The sequence below is a fragment of the Nymphalis io genome, chromosome 25 (genome assembly GCF_905147045.1).
Source record: "Nymphalis io chromosome 25, ilAglIoxx1.1, whole genome shotgun sequence".
NCBI lineage: Eukaryota > Metazoa > Arthropoda > Insecta > Lepidoptera > Nymphalidae > Nymphalis > Nymphalis io.
This window is the reverse complement of record NC_065912.1, coordinates 3,483,658-3,505,861: the sequence shown is the minus strand read 5'-3', so window position 1 is coordinate 3,505,861 and position 22,204 is coordinate 3,483,658. Positions and strand designations below refer to the sequence as shown.

General features: G+C 31.9%; 1 protein-coding gene across 2 annotated transcripts in view; it reads right to left on the bottom strand.

The window, feature by feature from the left end:
- Positions 1-5,610: 5,610 nt before the first annotated feature.
- Positions 5,611-22,204, bottom strand: part of LOC126778169 (equilibrative nucleoside transporter 3) — a 37,322-nt gene continuing 20,728 nt past the window's right edge. For both annotated transcript variants that reach the window (XM_050501618.1, XM_050501619.1), the window contains 8 exons: positions 21,189-21,299; positions 16,259-16,499; positions 12,798-12,943; positions 11,865-12,097; positions 11,343-11,541; positions 10,742-10,857; positions 9,916-10,118; positions 5,611-8,107 (listed from right to left, as the gene is read on the bottom strand). In XM_050501618.1, coding sequence (XP_050357575.1) covers positions 7,972-8,107; positions 9,916-10,118; positions 10,742-10,857; positions 11,343-11,541; positions 11,865-12,097; positions 12,798-12,943; positions 16,259-16,499; positions 21,189-21,299 — 1,385 coding nt within the window. In that variant the 3' untranslated portion in view covers positions 5,611-7,971. The remainder of the gene's footprint in view (positions 8,108-9,915; positions 10,119-10,741; positions 10,858-11,342; positions 11,542-11,864; positions 12,098-12,797; positions 12,944-16,258; positions 16,500-21,188; positions 21,300-22,204) is intronic.

Genomic DNA, 22,204 nt, shown 5'->3' with positions numbered 1-22,204 from the left:
ATATTTCATGTTTTCCATTGTGCGGTAATAAGCGACGCTAAAGAAAAAAATAATGAGGAAAAAACAAATAAATGACTGTTTTCAAAACTCAAATGTACCAGCTAAATGAATTTATAAATTTGAATTTGGAATTCTTAACCAAAGAGGAGATATTTCAGATCAAAGTGATCAGTACGACAAAACGCTAATTTCATATGTAAGGACCTAATATAATAAATCGATTCCTTTATGACCTTATTTTACACTCACTCATAACATTTATAAATCGTTTAGCAAAAACAAAAAATATTCTTCATTCAACTAATTGTCCGAACTCGTTTTGTAAATTTTTGTATGCTAATAATTAAGTATTGGTTCTTTTATCATTATACAGGCAACCTTAGTGCTCTTTAGCTGTTGAGTTATATGCGCAATTATTTTATTTTAAATATGGCCACTTCACCTTTTCCTTTTAAAAGTTTTATAATTTGTCGTGCAAGTGGTGTAAAAAAAAGTGTAACGTTCCAATTTTTAGTCTAGTTATTATTTTTATTTTATCCCCATAAAATGTACTATTTATGAAATAAAACGATAGATAAAATTTAATGCTCAGACACGAACTAATGTCGAACGCGCTTTTTAAAATAATTCTTTTTACCTAATGACCCCGCTACAAACACTGTAATCTAAGCTGTAACACTGTAATCTGTAATGTAAGCCGAGATGGCCTAGTGGTAAGAACGCGTGAATCTTAACATTTCATTGAAATTCTGCCACATGTGTATTCTACCAACCCGCATTGGAGCAGCGTGGTGGAATAAGCTCCAAACCCTCTCCTCAAAAGGGAGAGGAGGCCTTAGCCCAGCAGTGGGACATTAACAGGCTGTTACTAAACACTGTAATCCGTGAACTATTATATATTTTTAATCACTGTTCCACTGGAGTTCTGAACAAGGTGCGGCGTTTTTTCACGCCACAACAACTGTGCCTGTTATACAAAACACAGGTACGGTCTTGCGTTGAATATTGCTCGCACCTATGGGATGGCTCCGCTAAGTACCTACTGGAGGCCTTGGACCGGTTGCAGCGACGTGCAGTACGCATTATTGGCGACGTAAAGGTCACAAACACCCTTGAACCTTTACAATTGCGTCGCGAGATAGCAGCACTGAGCGCTTTCTATCGACTGTATCACGGCGAGTGCTCTGAGGAATTATTCTCTCTAATTCCTGCTTCCCCCTTCCTTCTTAAGTCCACGCGAGCTGGTTCTCGATGTCACCGCCTAACTGTGACATCAATTCCATCACGCACAAAGAAATTTGGCAACTCTTTTCTTTGTCGCACTACCAAAAAATGGAATTCCTTACCAGCTCACGTGCTCCCCTCCTCTTACAACCCGGGTTCCTTCAAACGAGGCTTGAAGAGGCATCTTGCGGGCCGGCAAGGCGGTGACGGCTAGTACAGAACATTCTTCCCGACTGTACTGGCCGTCGTCGCGTTTGGACTCTACTACCACTTACCATCAGGTGGAGTAGAGTCATTTGCCATCCTCCATCCAACTATATTTTCAAGATAAGCAAAATTAAGAGTAATACGCTATTACAATAGAAAATCACCGTTGCGGCTGCCTTTTCACGACGATATTTTCATAGGTTTTTGGCTACTAGCCTTTATCATTTCTTGAAATTCAAGTTTGCTTCATACCTAATTTCATCAAAATCAGGTTCAGTGATTAAGCCGTGAAAGCGTAAAAGAGTTACTTTCGCATTTATAATATTAGTATATATACTTGTGCTTATACTCACTACAGGCAAATATAATTTATATATTGAAACCGCAAGAACAAGAAGCGACTAAATAATAAATACACTTTTTTCAATAATCGTTTATTTAAATTTTGTATTTGAATAGTATGAATCAGAAGAACGGGAAAAGATTGATTTTACATAGTCGTGTTTCAAACCATTACAATGTGGAAAAGTGAAAAAATATTACAAATATTGGATATATGGTACGGTTCACTATTATTGTCACAACATTTCTTCTATTCATACGGATAGAGATATATCATAAGCATAAATGACTATATTAGTTTTAATAACAACTGAAACATTAATAATATATATCAACAACTAATATTATAATACACGGCATTTTATCTCAAACTAAAACATATTTAAAAATATATCGTTGTAGTTAAATAAATAGAAAAAGAATTGATATAAAACATTATATATTATGCAAATATCAAACCCGATACATTTTAATAATAATAATAATTTTAATTATAATAATATTTTACAAGTTTTCCTTACATTATTCTATAAGTTAATAAAGTGCATCTAAAAACAAGCGCACACGTTAGTCAATTACGAAATGTATGCAGCCTTATTTAAAGGCACGGTCCTTGCAACTTGGCTAACTTGAACAAATAATTTACAAAAACTATTAACATCAGAGGCGTTTAATAAATATAAAATATCTATAAATAAAAATTTATACAAAAAATAGTTATTTATTACAATTATACTATAAATCATTTTTAACACAACTTATCTATATTTTTAGACGAAAAATAGACCACCTTAGACGAATTTGAGGTGGCGTTATATTATGCCAAGTGCCGTGTAAGCATATTATTGAAAGGAAAATTATCTGATATAAGCTTCGTTCCGATCTTTAAACCCAAATATCACACTAAAAAAATAAAGCACAACAACTTACATTACTAAAAAAACAAATAAAATTTAGGAATCTCATATATGAGTCTTGAGAGTCATCCTATAAGAATAACTACACTTTAAATAATTCGACTAATGTATGCGCCTTACTTTGATATCATATAAATCCTACGAATAAATGATCTGTTTACATAGATCAATTTCTCTATAATTAATTTTATATTAGATTTATAAATACTATACTATATCTAAGGTAATAGAATCAAATCTACACTGGACCTCTTATAGAACACTATATTTTATCTGCAACATATTTTGTGCAATTCCTCAAGCTTAATTACATAAATATTTTTAAAGGTCCATAAATTATAACGTTTGTACTCGAAGGTGTGAAATGGAGGTTTTTTTTTTATCTCAAATGAAAAACACCATATACCCACACATGTCACAAGTATGATGGAAATTAATAATTTAGATTTATTTATTGTCTATAAAACTGTTGTATACATTGAGTTCCATCGGCATAGTCCTTCTCACTAACCTAGTCAGTACTCCCCGACTAACCAAAATAGACTCACTGTCAATATTATAATCGAATGAATAATATATTTATAACAAACGGTACCTTACTCGTGTGACCGTCTCACTTAATATAGATTTACCAAAGATTTTTTCGTATAGTCATATTTATTATGCTAAAGAATTTTAGGCTATGGTGTTTTTCAACTGGATAAATAGTTAATGGGCTTAAAGGGCGAAGGAGTTGTGGTATCTACAGTGGTAAGGTTAAAGCTATAAATTCACAGCCTTCGACTCTACGAGGAGTGCATATTGATATAATTCATAGATTAGCGAAAATCTCAAGTTATTCTAAAACGGGGGTTTTACATGGAAAAATAAAATGATTAATTATTTCAATTTCTATAAAAACTATCATCGTTAGGTAAAAAAAATACTGAAAATAAGATTGTAAATAGATTAAAAACAGATGTAATTCTATATTAACCTATGGTAACAAACTAAATATCAAATAACCCTGTATACAAGAAAGTGGATAATTATTTTATTTTAAACACACATAGTAAGATATTTCTAAAGTTTATATATGATAGAGCTCAAATATCTAATAGCATAAGTTTCCATATTGAAAACTGTGAAAGAAGATTAAGTATTTGTATATAATAATTTTAAGAATAGAAATGTAATAGTTTAACCAGAATTGATTATGAATTTAAATATTTATAATGGCTGATATAAGCCTACAAGTAGCTATTATATAACAAAGGGTTGTTTCTATTAAATGGCAACACTAAACTCTTTCTTAACAAATATTCCCGTTATTGTCATGGGCTTGTTTATAATTATTTCAAGTAAAAAGTACGTTATATATATATATATATATAACGTACTTTTATACATATATATACGTGTATGTTATAATTTATGATTAGCGTGCAATATATGTTACTACAATATATTAGGAGTTCATTATTCTTAAAACTCGTTTATACAAAAACGCATTAAAAAGTGCGTATTTTTTTATTTTTTTTATAGAATACCACAATATACTTGTATAAAATGGATTTTTTCTAATTCAGCTTTAAAAATAGTAACTTTTGTTTGAGTACATGTATACACATCGCAAGATTTCCAATTATGTCATTTGGAATATAAATCTATGCAGGTAACCCACCTAATTTACATTACCGATCATAAGCCGTTCGAAAGGGCCAAGCAGGTTTTGTATACTTTAGTAGTGTATATAGTATTACTTTCGAAAAAAAAATATTGCGTAAGATAAATTTTAATAAAAATGTTTCTTTAAAAAAAAAAACAACCTATATAAAAATGTTAAAGTGTTATTAAGCAATTAATCAATTTCTAAATATTGCCTAGACTTCTTAAAATACTTTAAAGTCTGAGCGCACACCTTGCAACTTCTCTGTTGTTCAAGTATGATGAATATGTCGGAAGTAACTAAGTCGAAATCCGACTTATCTCAAGTATATTGTTAAACTGCATGTCGTAATGACTATATAAGCTTGATTAATCATCGTTTCATTAACTTTGCCAAGGCCGCTTATAATTTTTCAACTGACGTGTCGCACGTGATATCACATGACGTAGATCAGTGTTCTGCTTAGACATTTCTCACACAACCCACCACACAAACACACGCAATCTCGAAAGAAACAAAACCACAAGCTTAGCTGTTAACTACAAGGAAAAAAACAACTAAAACCACAAATACTCAATAAACAAATATATATAGTGATATAATAGTGAACACAAGTCACCGATTGGCTTTTGATTGACGTATTCAGTGAGCCGCAATTGTTTGTTGTCTTAATGATGACTACAGCAATCGAAACTAAGCGGTAAAGTTACATGACACAGAGTGTATTTCTCATTCGTTCATGTATGTGTAATATGTACATACAAATGCTGACATGCAGAAAACCCTCTTTTTTTTTTAAAGTCTGTTGCGCGGTATCTTTAAAAACGATAAATTTACATCGTTTCCTTTATAACAAATACTTCGTATCGGTATTATATCATTTTAATTTCTATATATCTCATACTTGCTTGTGGCTGATTTTATTGAAATTCTGCCACATGTGCATTCCACCAACCCACATTGGAGTAGCGTGGTGGAATAAGCTCCACCTTCTCCTTAAAAAGGGAGAGGAGGCCTTAGCCCAGCAGTGGGACATTCACAGGCTGTTACTGTAGTGTATATCTCATAAGTTCATTTTTGAATCGTTTCCAAACTAAAAATTATATATTAATTAAATGTAACACAATGTATGTTCATTTTAATAAATATTAACATATTTAAAATTATAATTACTAGATTACCTTTAATTAATCCTTCTATAGATACATCAAAATATAACTAACTTAAAATCCTTATAAGAGTCATGAACAAATAAATAAAATAAAACAAAAATTAATGAAAAAAAACTTTACTGTGTAATAAATAATACCTAACGACTGTTAGTGTAGGTAGAACAAAAATAACTCTTTGCTCATATAATTTAAGAGATTATTTGGTCTCTATGATGAACACTCTGGAATAATCCATTCTCAGCAACAAACATTACTTCATCAAATATTAGTTTTATACACAATGTGTCATATTAATTATACAAAAACGCAAAATGATACATTTATTCAATACCATTTAACTACTTGTTAAAATTTATTCAAATTCATGCAAAATAAAATAATTTTATTTAATACGTATATTATTTTGCATGAACTTACTAAGCAAATACAATTCTAATTAGTTGGTTAATAAAAAAATCATAACGAGCTTTTGTGACTATTTGCATAAAATCGGTCATTATAATGTGCGTTTCTATGTGAAAAGGCATTTTTAACTATATGATAAATGATAAAGTCGATAAACTTTAATTATTAAATATTTCTTAGCACATAACATTTTGTTAAAAACAATTTAACTTTGCCTCTCTGAAGTTGCAGCAAATGAGCAGTAACTGTTACTTGTAATTTCTGCTCATGAACTAACTTTCAAATACATAAATGTGATCTATTTTAATATATCACAATTGTTATTCATAACTTTGTAGAGGCAATAAGGCTAAATCACAAAACAAAAGTTAAAAAATTTATAAATCCTGTAAAATAATTCAATAATATAAAAACAAGTAATAATAACCAAACATTTTTTTCATTTTATGTTTAAACTAATTTTAAGAATAAGATAATAATTTTGAGGTTACAAAATATTGCTTTAAATATTACTTATAAGTAATGTTATAAATTTTTCTTATATACATCTAATAGTGTTAGTGCAAAAATCAGTCTGTAAGAAAAAATGCTATAATTCTACACACTTATTGGAAATCAAATCAACAAAAAACATTTTTTTTTAATGCTATGTATTGTTGTGTGTTGCCAGTAATTAAAAATAATAATAATTTTACATAATATATTTACCAAATTTCTTACAAATATATTATACTTTAGTGCATATTTATTAAAAACAAAACTATCATACCTTAATTTTACAGCGAGCTGTAGTTCTTTTAATAATAGTAATTTAAAAAAAATCGATTAATTACATCATTGCCGTCGAAAGTCTTATTATAACTAAGCCTTACAATTCTTAAATAATAGAAGCACTTTGGATTAATATCTTGTATATATTAAACTTACATTTAGGGACGTAAAATATTAATAATTGGGAGGACCAAAAGATGCTGTAGTTAAACATTTTAAAATACTCGCTGTTTTTTTTTTAAATCTTATGTTATGTTTTTTAAACACAAAAATAAATTTTCTATATGTATCTGTATTTTTTGTTTCGTAACCTGTTCTGAAGAGATAATATGAAATCATAATCGGAACGGATTTACTATAATAAACGTATTTCTAAATATAAATTTTAACAATTTGTACTACTTACAATAATTATATACTCTAAGCCTCAAACTTCAACAATCATTATATCATCTGCTGATATAAAAGCTTATGTCACAGACCAACCTAATTACCAGCTATTAAGGTCTCATTTATTTTGCCTTCAACATATGTTATTGTTGATATCAATTTATATTGATAAAAGGAATTGTTTATGAATTAAATATAATTAATTACTTTTTATGGCAGTTTGGATCAAAATATCTGTAGTTACAAGGGCTATAGACAACTAAAATAATATGTCATGTTATATAAAGTACAATTTTAATTAATAAATTCTTTATTTTATATTAATTTGTCATAACTATTTTAAATATTAACATTTCAATAATATGTTTCATTGTCAATATGAATAAAATTGTATTCAAACATTTTCAATTCCATTAATTTCCTTGCAGCGACAGATATTCATGGAATAAGGCATTGTTATATCATATGTAGTTAATCACCGTGTTATACTGTTGTGTTAAATGTCTCATCTTGTCTATGTATATGTATAAGACACGTCAACTATATGAAATCAGTAGCTTATATATTGTATATATTTTAAATATTCTGAATTAAATATGAACTGTATATGATCTAGTTTTTATTACCTTATGTGATAATTTAAAATCGTACTATTCAATGTTACGTTATAGAATATTTCATAAATCGCAAAAGACAAATGTCTCTCATACAAAGTAACACTTTGTGATTAAGGAACATTTATACTTATCATATTGAGATGTCACTAAGGCGTGGCAAAGGCGGGGTATAACTTATCACAACACGACACTTTAATACCACACTGAACTCCAAGAGTTAATCACTTCCCAACACGTACTAGAACGTTCCAAAACGTCCCAATGTACGCAAGTAATCGCTACATATTCGACCAAACGGCGAGAGATACAATATCCGGGCAGAATATTGAGAATGAAATACCAACTACGATGCCCGTTACTAGTGTGGCTCCTCCTATCATGCCAGCTGTTGATGCATGCTCCGGGGCCACAGTACTGTAACAAATGTTTCATTATATTTATTTTATATAAAAAAACACTAATTTTAAAAGACATACCAAATTATTATTAACTACTTAACTTGAAGATAAATAGCGTTTTTCTAAATTATCAATTACTTTTTCTTCACGTTATTTAATAAAAATTCCAAATCGTAATTCCAAAGTAAAAAAAAATTACAAAATCATATATTATTTTTATTTTAAGACGAGTGATAAAGATATTTCCATATGAAAACTAGCCAATTCCTGACATATGTATATATATATTACAATACCTCATTTTTTTTTGTAAGCAATTATCTAAACATATAATTAAATATGCAAAAATATTAATTTTTTATATTACTATAGCCTGAAGCAACAACAGTACACACATATATATATATAACAAACAGTATGCAATCATTTTTATACATAAGACTACCAGTGCACATGTTTTGATTAACAAAACTATTTTTTTTTTTATAAATCCTGGGACATTATTCACACACGGATATCAGATCCCAAACTAAGCAGAGCTTGTACTATGGAAACCAGACAACTGATACTACATATACTACTTTTCCTTTATATATAGATTATTATATACTTATATAGATAATTACACCCAGACCCAGGACAAACAGACATATTCATGCACACAAATGTCTGTCCTGGGTGGAAATCGAACCCTTCGTCGTGAAAGGCAAGTATCTACCAATCACGCCAACCAGCCCGTCGACTATGTAGGAATAATAATAGCAATTAACTATTTACCCTTGTTATTGTATATATCGGCGCAAACATGATTTTATGTCGCGCTTGCTATAATTAAAACAATTTAAAACATAGTTATTTAAGCTTTAATAATTGTGCAATCATTATTATTGTAATGTATGTAATTATCTAGTTGATAATAAACACATAACTATGTGCTTGATGATTTTGTGAGTTGTGTATGCGTGAATCGTCATAAATGTTAATAGTTTAATATTAGTTTTCATATTTAACTTTAGTACAGTTCTAAAATCATTTCATATTTTTAGACAATTATAAAAATCAACACATGGTTATAACAATGATTTATATTATTAATCGAGTTGACTATTTATTTGTAATTCTGTCATCTAATCGTAGATGGCGCTCAAACGCCATCTAGGAGTGGTAAATAAGAAGTGTCTAATATTAGAATAACGGTAACTTTATAATTTAAATAATTAGTAAATATTATAAGACGATTTTAGAAATAACTACTTATTAATTTGTTAAATTAGTACTTGAGAGTTGCCAAATTATTATAAGTCCTATCTATATACGCTAGCGGCGCTAGGTGGGTAGCTCTCAGGTAAAACAGTCCGCGTCGGTAAAAAAGAGCGGATGCCAGATTAGAGTAAGGCTGGTTGCGAGAGGGAACGGAACGAGCGGCTCACCGAGGCGGACGCGCTGTGAATAAGTTACGTATTACTTTCTGTTTTCTATTATTTACGATTTGTGTTATTATAAGAAAAACTTATGAAATTAGCTTTATTTCTTCTTTATCATTTTCATATTGTAAATACTTGTGTACTGTTTTATTTAGCATAAATAAATAAGTGTGGTTTTGATTAAAACTGTTAATTTACATGCTATAGTTTGTTTTACTGATTGAGATTTAAAACACGTGTAAATTATTAGTTTCATATGAGTGAGAGTGGTGAACATGACGTCAGCCATACTGACGTCATGCTTTATATATAAAAATAGTCTAGAGGCCACCACTTCGACATATATATTGTACGGACAACAAAAACTACTGCTTTAAAACATTGGAAGGTCTGTACTCACCCACTAACATACATCATGCCAAGAGAACTGCCATGACCAGAGCTCCATCCGAGTAGAACAGCCATTGCCCAATAAACCCAGTCATTGTCAATTAAAATTGGTAATGTTCGTAGTCTGCCTCTTGGGTGGTAGTTACACAGCAGGAAAAGGGGGATGAAGAACAGGCGAAGACTTGTGAAAAGGGCCAACCAACGAGGACTTGGCTGTAAAATTAGAGTAATAAATATCAATTAGATCTTGATTAAAATTAAAGTTACTAACACTGTAACAGTAAGAGCCTGTAAATGTCCCACTGCTGGGCGAAGGCCTCCTCTCCCTTTTTGAGGAGAAGATTTAGAGCTTATTCCACCACACTGCTCCAATGCGGGTTGGTGGAATACACAAGTGGTAGAATTTCAATGAAATTAGACACATGCAGGTTTCCTCACGATGTTTTCCTTCACCGAAAAGCACGAGATGAATCATAAACAGAAATTAAGCTCATGAAAATTCAAAGGTGCTTGCCCGGGCTTGAACCCACATTCATCGGTTAAGATTCAGGCGTTCTTACCACTGGACCATCTCGACCTCTCTCTCTTTTACTTAACTACAATTTATTATTTATTCTTTTGTAAGTGTTGCAAAATTTAGGTGCACACAAATTTATCAATAAAATATGCGTGTGTTTTAATAAAGCGTTATTATACCCACTTTTATATAGTGATAAGCAACATATTGATGATAACACTGCGTTGGGTAGTGGGACATTATGTATAATTTAAATTATACTGTTCAAATAATATTTAGTTGATCCACGATACTCAATGACAAAGATATTGGTACTTACAAATTGCCACAAACTTGCTGTTATGTTGCCAATCATGGCCGTGAAATTGAACGTCAGGAAGCATGTGAGTCTTACAAAGTTATTTCCAAGAAATCCGGGCGTCACTGGCTGAATGTCTGAAAAGATGTGAAAATAAAAACATTAAATTATTATTTTATATACATATCATGTAATATTCAAGCAATCTAGCAGCACAATCTGTTTTTCCCAATGTGATATTAATTTTAATAATAATATATATATTATACTCCTAGCACAAACTCAATAGCAACAGCCTTAGTAATACTAACAAATTTATAATTAAAAAAAAAGTATATACCGCGGTTATAATGTATAAATCTTGTATTTAATTTAACATGTAGCAAAACTTAGGTGCACACAAATTTACTAATGAAATATGCGTGTGTTTTAGTAGAGCATTATTATACCCACTTTTAAATAGTGATAATCACCATATTGGTGACCACACTGCGTTGGGTAGTGGGACATATCATTTATAATCTTTGTTCCTTACAAAGATTAAAACCTTATTTTCCTTTATATAATAATGGAATATGCTAAAACATAAACAAATGCTTATGAGTAAAGTGATCGTAATTACCCGAATGAACTGCCGGGAACACAGCAAGCGTTACAAAGAATACAATAAATATATTGTAAAGTTGAACGATAGACTGTTGTAGGATGAGACCATAAGGTGTGCGTTGGGTCGAAGGGCTCGTGTTCTGATTCGTAGCGGCCAGTGCCGGGTTCACACGTAGCGTTCGTTCTTGCAATGTTTCATGATAGCGGAAAAATCTCTGAAATTAAAAAAATAACTGTAAGAGAACGATGTTGCTAACAAATGATAGCGAGCTGTTTTCTTACTTGTAAAAATCTTAACATACAATACTAATTTCATTTAATTAAAAAATAAAATTCTAAACGAAAAAAATATATTAAATGTAGCAATACTTAGGTGCACACAAGTTTATTGATCAAACATGCATGTGTTTTAGTAAAGCATTATTTTACCCACTGTTAATAAAATATGGCAACATAATCGTATGAGACCATTGCGTTGGAAGTGGGCATAGTTTGCAAAGAAAATTATATAAAATTATATAAAAAAAACATTACTTACGTTCAACGGCAAAGCGAAGTATGTATCAAAGCAGATTAGTAGAACGAACATGCCCGCAATAAAATAATATATTGCTGATGTCCTGTAGCTCTTTGTAAATACATCTGAGGCCCAGTTGATGAATACAACGAGGGTACCGCAGATATTGGAGCCGAGGACGACAGCACCCGTGTACTGCGGCGGGAGACGAGCTGCCACTCCATACACTGAGTTCTGGAATATAGCGTTGAAACCTGAAATTAAACAAACGTCTTTCAGACCTCTCCAAGATATTATGATGATGTCCTTCTGACCCATTCCGGCCATGGCAACCGTTAGCGTTTGAACTCTCTCACGCACAAATGCATTGACCGGAGTGTTCAGGTTTTACGTGTTTTCCGAGCCAGAGTTCATAAAAGGAGAATTCCTACAGCCTTTTAATGTCTCGACATGACATTTGAAACCAGAATCTCGGGACCTGCGGTCTTTATAATCTGATTTTAGATAATCATCTTTGACAAATGTAAAATATGGTAAAAAAAAATTAAATATTTTATCAAACATTTAGTATAGTATAGATATGGTCGCTTGAAATAATTAAATAAATTCGACCTTCTTTATAAACGTTGCTTAGTGACTGATTAGTTAAACGCTGATTCATCTCTTTCTGTTATTATTGATTTAACATTTTAAAAAAGAAGACAAGGCATGCAATCGGCATGACTATCTATGTGACTTAAACAATTACCAAAAATCATTTATTCATTTGTAAATGTTGCAAAACTTAGGTGCACACAAATTTATCAATAAAATATGCGTGTGTTTTAGTAGAGCGTTATTATACCCACTTTTATATAGTGATAAGCAACATATTGATGATAACACTGCGTTGGATAGTGGGAATGTTGTTATATATAAAATAAATTCAAATAAACAATAATACAATAAACTCACCATTCAAGAAGAAAACGGATATCATAGTGAGCCAAAAGAATACTACAGGCCACTGTGAGCTGTCGACCATAGCGAGAACAACCGTAGCCACGAATATAAGCACTTCTATACATAGTGACCAAACGATCCTCGTCGTCAAATTGCCTCTGTGAACAAACAAAACATACCTTCATAAATACATCTATGTATGTACATAAATTATATAGATTCTTCAACACCTGATATATTCAATAATTATTCGATCACTAGCTCTAAATCTTTATATTTTGTTGATACAAACTAACATATTATTCTTACATCATGGGTTTAATTACAAGTCATATTTCAAATCAGTATAGTAAACTCTACACAATTTAGACAAACAAACTTGTTATGAATCCGTATGGGGAACGGGTGGCGGGCTTTGGGTGGAACCGTTTGGTTCACTCGCTCATCTTTCTAATGTCTGGTACCAATACTTTATTCTCTGAGTTCCAGTTTGAATGAGGAGAAAGCCAGTGTAATCATACGTACAAAGGACATCTTAGAATTATTTTTTTACAATATAGGTAGAGGATGAGCATATGGGCATGAGATGGCCCAGTGGTAAGAACGCGTGAATCTTAACCGATGATCGTGGGTTCAAACCCGGGCAAGCACCACTGAATTTTCATGTGCTTAATTTGTGATTATAATTCATCTCGTGCTTTACGGTGAAGGAAAACATCGTGAGGAAACCTGCATGTGTCTAATTTCACTGAAATTCTGCCACATGTGTTTTCCACCAACCCGCATTGGAGCAGCGTGGTGGAATAAGCTCCAAACCTTCTCCTCAAAAAGAGGAGAGGAGGCCTTTAGCCCAGCAGTGGGACATTCACAGGCTGTTACGGAGCATATGGGCCACCTGATGGTAAAGGGTCAAAGGGTCACCGACGCCCATAGACATTGGCATTGTAAGAAAGATTAACCTTCGCTTACAACGCCAATGCGCCACCAACCTCGGGACTACTGTTTTGCGGTAGAATATATGATGAGTAGGTGGTACCTACCTAGACGAACTTGCACAAAGCCCTACTACCAATGTAAGTGATTCCGTGGTTTACTGACGCTGATTGCACTTCTTTTTTTTTATAGAATAGGAAGGTGGACGAGCATATGGGCCACCTGATGGTAAGTGGTCACCAAACGCCCTTAGACATTGGCATTGTAAGAAATGTCAACCATCGCTTATAGCCAATGCGCCACCAACCTTGGGAACTAAGATTTTATGTCCCTTGTGCCTGTAATTACACTGGCTCACTCACCCTTCAAACCGGAACACAACAATATCAAGTATTGCTGTTTTGCGGTAGAATATCTGATGAGTGGGTGGTACCTACCCAGACGAGCTTGCACAAAGCCCTACCACCAGTAATTTTTAATTATTTTTATTTTTTATTTTTTATTAACTTTTCATTAGGTGGCCAAAAATAGTACTTTTATAATATAACTCATTTGATCGTTTTACATGTTATATGTTTTGTTAAAATTAAAAGGATGCTTTATATACATGCCGTTTTAAAACACAGCCGACAAATCCTTATCTTGTGGTCGTTACGGAAAGTCGTTGAACGTAAAAATTAGGCATAGATTAAAAAATGAATACCAAAGCAAGATGCTCTATACAGAAATTAAGCATGCACAGAGCGAGTATTTTTAAAATTTTGAATTTATATTTAGTTAAAATACGAAGACGTATTCTACTTCCTTGATGAAACATTACGAAAACTAATAACTACTGACGGCTTGCTTATAAATTTGCTTCGCCACTGTTTAGTTAAACACTGATTTCTCTCTTTCTGTCTGTGTTATTGATTTGACAATCGAAAGAAGGAGACAGCATCATTTAAATTATTATCCTCTAAACAACGTTTGTACGTAATGCTGTGAGTTTCTTGCCGAATCTTATCGGTAGAATCTACATTCCAAATAAATGATAAAATGTGATATTAGGTAGATCAAAGTAGAAGGTCCGACCTTAACAATAAGAAAGAAAAAAACATAAGCAAAAGCCCAAATAAATACCGTAAGTTATAATAAAGATACATATATACATATATAGTAATGTACATAGTAATATACATTGCTTTAACGTGCATACTTAATATTAAAGAATTGTAGCAAAACTTAGGTGCTCACAAATCTACGGAGATTCGCAAGTGTTTTAGTGGAGCTATTTTTTTACCCACTTTGAAATTGTGATTATTAGATTTTTACTAAAAACCACTGCGTTGGATAGTGGGATAATTTATATTTCTGTACAAATAAAAAAATTTAATTGTCTGTCTGTGATTTCGATTATTTGCGATTTTCTAAAGTAAAAACTTTTTTTTATTTTTGTTTATCTATCTGTTTGTATGAGATAATCTTCAGAACATAAAATACAAATGCAAATAACTGAATTATTATAAGGAGTATTCCAAGGTTTAGTCTGTATTTCATAAAAATCGGTTCAAAATCTATACAAATTATTACAACTTTAAACTCACGTAATCTTATTTGTCCACTATTTTAGTCATCTCTATATAAATAAAATTGAAGCCTGTCTTTGATTTCAAAATGTCTGTGAATTTAAATGGATTAGGGTAACATTTGTTTTTTTTTAAACTTTGATTGATTGAAAACAAAATTGAAGTTAATATCGCTTAATATAAAGTAAGCTTATCAAACACCCCGTTCTCTTATTGTTGTTTTCATATTATCTCTGAGTTTTTTTAATACTTATAGGTTTTCTCGTGATGTTTTCTTTTCCACGTGGAAAACCTATATCCCACATTGCAGAAGATAAATTACGAAAATAAATTTAGCACTTGAAAAATTCAGCGACGGAAGCACCGCGAATCGCCTTTTTGAACTATCTTTGATAACGACCCATTTCCTAAGGATGATCCAAATATCGCGACTTTTCTTATAATAATATGTTTTGAGAAATTTTGTCTTTCTGTTGGTGGACGTTTAGCTGTCACTAACCTTTTTTTTTAACGCTGGAAAAACGCATTACGCGTTTCCCCCACGGGAACAGTAGTGGGGGGGGGGGTATGTGGGGCTCGCCAGTGTCCAAGGCGGCGAGTGCGCCCCGAACATCGGAATACCCACTAAAAAACCAGCGGTACCTTTTCCGTCTTAACGAGGAGCGCCACGGGATCGCTTTCGCATGCTACCGTGGAGCTGTCACCAAACTCAGTTAAGATGAAATATACCGCTGCATAAGCTGATTGTGATGTATCAGCGAACGCATGCAGTTCTCGCCGATAGTTCTTCTTCAGTTGAATTAAAACATTTTAAGGTAATTTAGTATTTTTTGTAAGCTCACATTTTACTAATAAAATTAATAAATGATAACGATTAGTAACATTTCATATAAGAACTTGTCTACTTTCAGTTAGCCCTTCCCCTTCCATTCCACCAAAAGCAATCTCCAAAAACGGTAAAAGTCAACTTACCCGATTTTAACAAATATGTTGAACCAGCTAAAAAGAAGATTAGGCACTTGACTCGCCCATCCGACGTACGGCATGAAGTCATCTGCTAAATTCGGTGCGTTCACCAGCTTGTAGTTGACGAAATAGTCCTTCGCCGTTATGAACATGTTCCATGCTGTCAGGGTCCCCAGGCCATGGAGCATCAACGTGAAGAAGATCAAGTTCCATTTATCCTTAGGTGGCGCCAAATCCATGGCAATTCCTGAAATATGATGAGATGCATGTAATACTACGTAATTATAACCTTATAATAGAGAACTTTTATACGCGAAGAAAACTAAAAACAGCTTAGTCAATTATTGGTGCAATTACTTCTTACAAATATATCTTCCGACTACTAAGACTCAATAAGAAAACATTTTGCGAAATTTTCACTTTAAGGAACGAATCCTTAATCGACTTTAACCAATCATCTTTGTCGTCTATCAAGCAAAAACAATTTCAAATATGATCAGGTGTATTTTGATGTCAAACTATCGTCACAAAAAAATCGCAAATAGTATACGAAAATTCATTATTATCTACGTAATGTTTACACATATCATAAATATTCCTATTAAATTATACATTGAAATTTAACAAGACTGGACTTATATATTTGACGCAATATTTGCTATATTGCGTCAAATATATAAACAAATATAAATAAATAAAAAACTCGGACAACATACGACTAAAGAGATATCTTGTGCACATAGCACATACATATGTAAATTAATTAGGCAAACCTGCGTTTGTTTTAGTAAAGCTATTATTTACCCGCTTTGATGATGTGACAACAGTCTTGTTAAACTGAGGGACAAATTGTACTAATTTATAACGTCACAAAACGCCACCTCAGTTGAATCGTAATTGGGAGTTAATTTATAATGGGTACGATACCTTCCCGATCAATTTCGACGGAGCAACAACATGATCATTGGTTACATAGCTAGGATTACGTTTACGATAAAATGACAATTTGTTATAAGAATTGACCTCCTGCCCTCCTGTTTGAAAGTTATAATAGACATACGTATAATCTACTATACTTCAACCTATATACTAAATAATATTATTAAGAAAATGTAGCAAAACTTAGGTGCTCACAAATCTACGGAGATTCGCAAGTGTTTTAGTGAAGCTATTTTTTTACCCACTTTGAAATTGTGATTATTAGATTAGACTAAAAACCACTGCGTTGGTAGTGGGATGATTGTTTTAATTCGGTAAGACTTTCTAATCTTATAATATTACACATTTTTAATTTACTTTTCAATATATTTTATTGAAAATGTAGTCCGTTTCAATTAACATTCTATCTTGAATTATTTTATTGCTTCCGAATTCATTAAATAATGTTATTTCAGTTTTTTCGAAACGGGGAGTTTATTAAAAAATTCTAGGACATCGATTGTCAATGTCAATATATAATCAATTTTGAACTGTGCTTTTATTGGTTTATATAATATAATCTGTGGTATACAGAAGCAAAATGCGAAGGTTTTTTTTTAAATAAAAATAAATTTTAATCATACAGTTATTTTTACTTTAAACCTTATATTTAGATATATCACTCATAAATAAAATTATAGTTATTTTTATATTTTTTTATTTTATGTTGAATCGAATTTAAAATATAAATGTTTAAAACAAGGTTTTATTTTTTTGGCACCTTTGACCAAACTTGGTACCGAGTTATATATTCAGTATACTAGTTTTGTCCTCAACACCAAACGCGTGCGAATATTCACCTCGAAATTTCAGCTCCACTCGGTTAACAGGAACCGGTTTAAAATTCAGATGGAAAATTTAACCCACATTTGTGGTGGACAATTAACACGTAAACTTAAACAAAAACTTGTAAAAGATAAAAGGGGCTTTGGAAATCATTCTTACCAGTTGAGAAATTTGAATCTACTGAACTACAGCAGTAGAATCAAATTTAAATAAACCAAAGCTAATAAAATGTCTACCAAAAATCCAAACCATTTTCAAACCGGTACAATTTGGTACTCTTTTTACAATATTCGTTTTACCTTTGGATTAAAAAATATATTTTAATCTTTCTTTAAATGAGAAAATATCTATTCACTGTACGGGGTTTGTTTGTACGCGCTTGTCTCAAGACTCGAATACTCAGGCCTAAGGAAATATTTATATATTATATATTAAAGACTAAATATTGAGAACCCTTCTCAAAGATTAATTACACCATCAAGCTTCAACCCATGAAACCGCTCGGAATAGCTAGTATACCATAAATAATGAATTCATGTGAATACCCGGAGCAACGGTTCTCGAATAAAACGCTGTAACTAGAAATTTATTATCCAAGCATGGCGAGTAATGTAACATTTTTCACTGCAATGCGTGAACTTACGGCCGTTCTGCCGCAAAAAAATGCTATACGGCTAAAAGTTTCTAAACTAAACGTTGCCTTTAAACCCGGCCCCTACAGTATAACTTATACTTTTGCATCACGATACTGAAAAATACCGCAACGTATGTTTAAAATCAGTTCATTAAAACTTTTTCTTTTTTTGCCTATTTGTTTTAAAATAGTGAACATCCTAAACGCTATTAAGGTTGCTCTTCTAAACGGATAATAAAATTATAGTCTATAACAGCAGTACTCAACCTGCGGCCCGCTGGGCTTTTGTTGTTGGCCCACTTAATGTTACTTTATTTTGAACTATTTTAATTTTCAAAGGTTTTTATTAACACCTAAATAATTTGAATCAAACAACTTATGGCCCCGGACACTGCATAAATCCGTTCATAGTTGTTTAATTTAATATGTAACTATCCCGAAACCTAAGTAATCATTCATCATCATCATGACCCTTTTCGCGTCCTCTGCTAAACATAGGTGTCTCCAATGGCACGCCACTGAGCTCGATTTTCAGCTCTTAATCTCCAACCGCTGCTTGCGTATATCGTCACTCTACCTAGCTGGAGGGCGTCCTACGCTACGTTTGCCAAGGCGTGATCTCCACTCCAGAACGCGTCTACTCCAACGGTCGTCGGTTCTGCGACATATGTGTCCAGCCCACTGCCACTTCAGCTTACTAATCCTTTGGGCTATGTCGATAACCTTGGTTCTATGTCGGGTCACCACATTTGGGATTCGATACTTCAGAGAAACTCCGAGCACAGCCCTCTCTATAGCTCGCTGAGCGACATTAAAATGGTAGACCAAACGCACTGTCAGTGTCCACGTCTCGTAGTAATCATTACAGTACAGTAACAGCCTGTGTCATCATGTCCCACTGCTGGGCAAAGGCCTCCTCTCGCGACACCATGACTAACACGTGTTTGTGGTCCCTATACAGAAAAGGTTGAGTATCGCTGGTCTATACAATATAATTTGTTTAGTTATTCTTGCGGCTTCACATGTAATTGTAAGTAACCTTGTACAAAGATTAACTAATGATCTATCAGAAATTTATATATATAGATATAAATATAGATAAATCTATCAGAAATTGCCAATTCGTTTACAAGTTTTACAATGATAAAGCAATAATATAATGTTATATATAATGGTATGGATTTAAAAAGGTATGAGTAATGCAACGAATGTATGTGTAATCTTATCCTTCCGTTTATTCGTGTTATAAATTAACAAAATCGTTCGTGCTAATACGATTAACGCAGTTCAACACTTCTCTTTGATAAACGGAATCTAAATAAAGCTCAACGCGTGGGTCTTGAATATTGATGGGCACATCTAGCTATAAACACAATTTTCTTAATTATCACAGGTTCCCTTTAATCATGAGATTGGTATCATGATGAAATGTAAATTACACATGTATATGTTATCTATAGGAGTACCATAAATTTGCGTTGTTTTGTTAAGAGAATGCACAATATACTCATTGATTGATATACTTTTATTTCTTCCATGGCATTGAAATGGCTTCAAGGCAAATTCAATTACCAAATATTCGCTACCATATACCATATTAATTCACGTTTACAATGCTTTACCGACTATAGAATCTAACTTAATTACAATTTACGAAGCAAGGCTTTGTTATTTCACGGTAAAGTAACGAATGAGCGAGCCTTCATTTTTAAATGTTTATTTAAGTTTTTGTCATCTTAATTATGACACATCTTTTTACAGTTCAATAACAAGTTAAGGTTAATCCAAAAAAATAATGTTTGACAAAACATTATATTGTCAAATTTTCCCTTAGAAAAATGCTTTATTTATATACTCGAAACATCACAACATATATTATCATATCTTAATAGTTAGGATATTTCTAACTTAAAGAAAATAATAATAACATTAAAAAAAATATATTTATTTCAATATTACGATATTACTAACCAGTCCGCTTTGAATAAGCAGCTGTAAAGTCGTTTCAAATTTCAAACAATGAAACAAAGATCAATGGCCTTAATTCGATATAGAGAATAAAACCACACTTTGTTGGTTCAATTCAGAAATTAACCAAAAATACAACTTCGACGTACTTTCGAACATCATAAGTCCAAAAACGATTTTCTAAAAAAAGGTTTTCCTATCCAAAAAATAAAACAATAAATATTTTTATATATTACAATACTTAACTTATGGAAAAGTATAGTCACTGTGAATTTGATTTTAAATTTCTACAGCTTTTTTAATATTAAAATATTAGATACTTTTTACAAGCTTTTATATTTGCGCATCTGAATCTTAAAGCAATTCCATACAAACGACAGAACTGAACTTTTACATACTTAATGCTGGTAACAAGGCGGTTCACTAAACAGGTATCGTACATTACATTAAAATTTTATTGAAGTAAACGAATAGCTTATTTAAAAAGTAAACAAATAGTCGCATTTATAAATTATATCATGAGACTTTCCATGGTCGTATTTTTCCACGTATTTATCCGCGGATGATTACCTTTTAAGTTGAGCGTGTCATTGGGCAGATTAGAACCTTCCCACGCGGGCGTCAACTTCACCGGCTCGTTGCGTAGGAACGGCGCCTTCTCACCCTCGGTAACATCCCAACCTGCAAACAAAAATTACAATTTATAATCCATTTCTTGGAACTGCATACCTTATAAATACAATAAATATAAAAAAAAACATTAAGTTCAGATGAACGTCTTAAATCAAAAGTCTTGTCGGTAATGGTTTTGTTATAATTTCAAAATTTAAATGGTAATAACAATTTCGAATTAGAATTTTAGTTAAAAAGTCCAATGAATAAATTTTTTTACGTTAAATAGCACAACGGTAAAGTAAAATGACAGAATAAGCCTATGTCCACAATAAGGCTTTAATAAATAGGACAAATGCCACGACCAGATGCAGCTCTAAGTAAAGCTTTCTCGAGACATTATTCCGTACCGAGCACATTATAAATTCAATAAAGAGTATACAAGTAAATTGAGTTTTAGGGAGAGATAAGATCATGGCAAGTAATGTAATACAGCAAGTCATATAACCGACTAAAATACGACCCATGTTTCTACATACAAAGCTTAACAAATGTTACGTCAAAGACTAAAATTCGGACGCTTGAAATTCCGATAACTCACTCTTCACATTGCACAAAGGCCTTAAGTCAAATTTATCAAGTGAACAAAATTTTGAAATACATAACCGGATATATAAACTCCTTTGAAATTCAGGACACATATAAGTTATGTACCTACAAACACCAATTGCTTTGCAATGCAAAATTATAATACGATATCTTTACTAAAACATTTATTATATTCGTATACACATTTTAGCGAAATTTAAAATTGTTACAAATAATAATTATCTGTTTAAAAAAGAAAAATCATTTCAAATAAAATTCGAACCCATGGAATATTTCTTCCACTATTTTGTCACCTTAGCGGAGGTATTTTTTCTTCAAATTTAAATGAGAACAAACGGGAAGTTTACCCTTCCGAACAAAAAAAA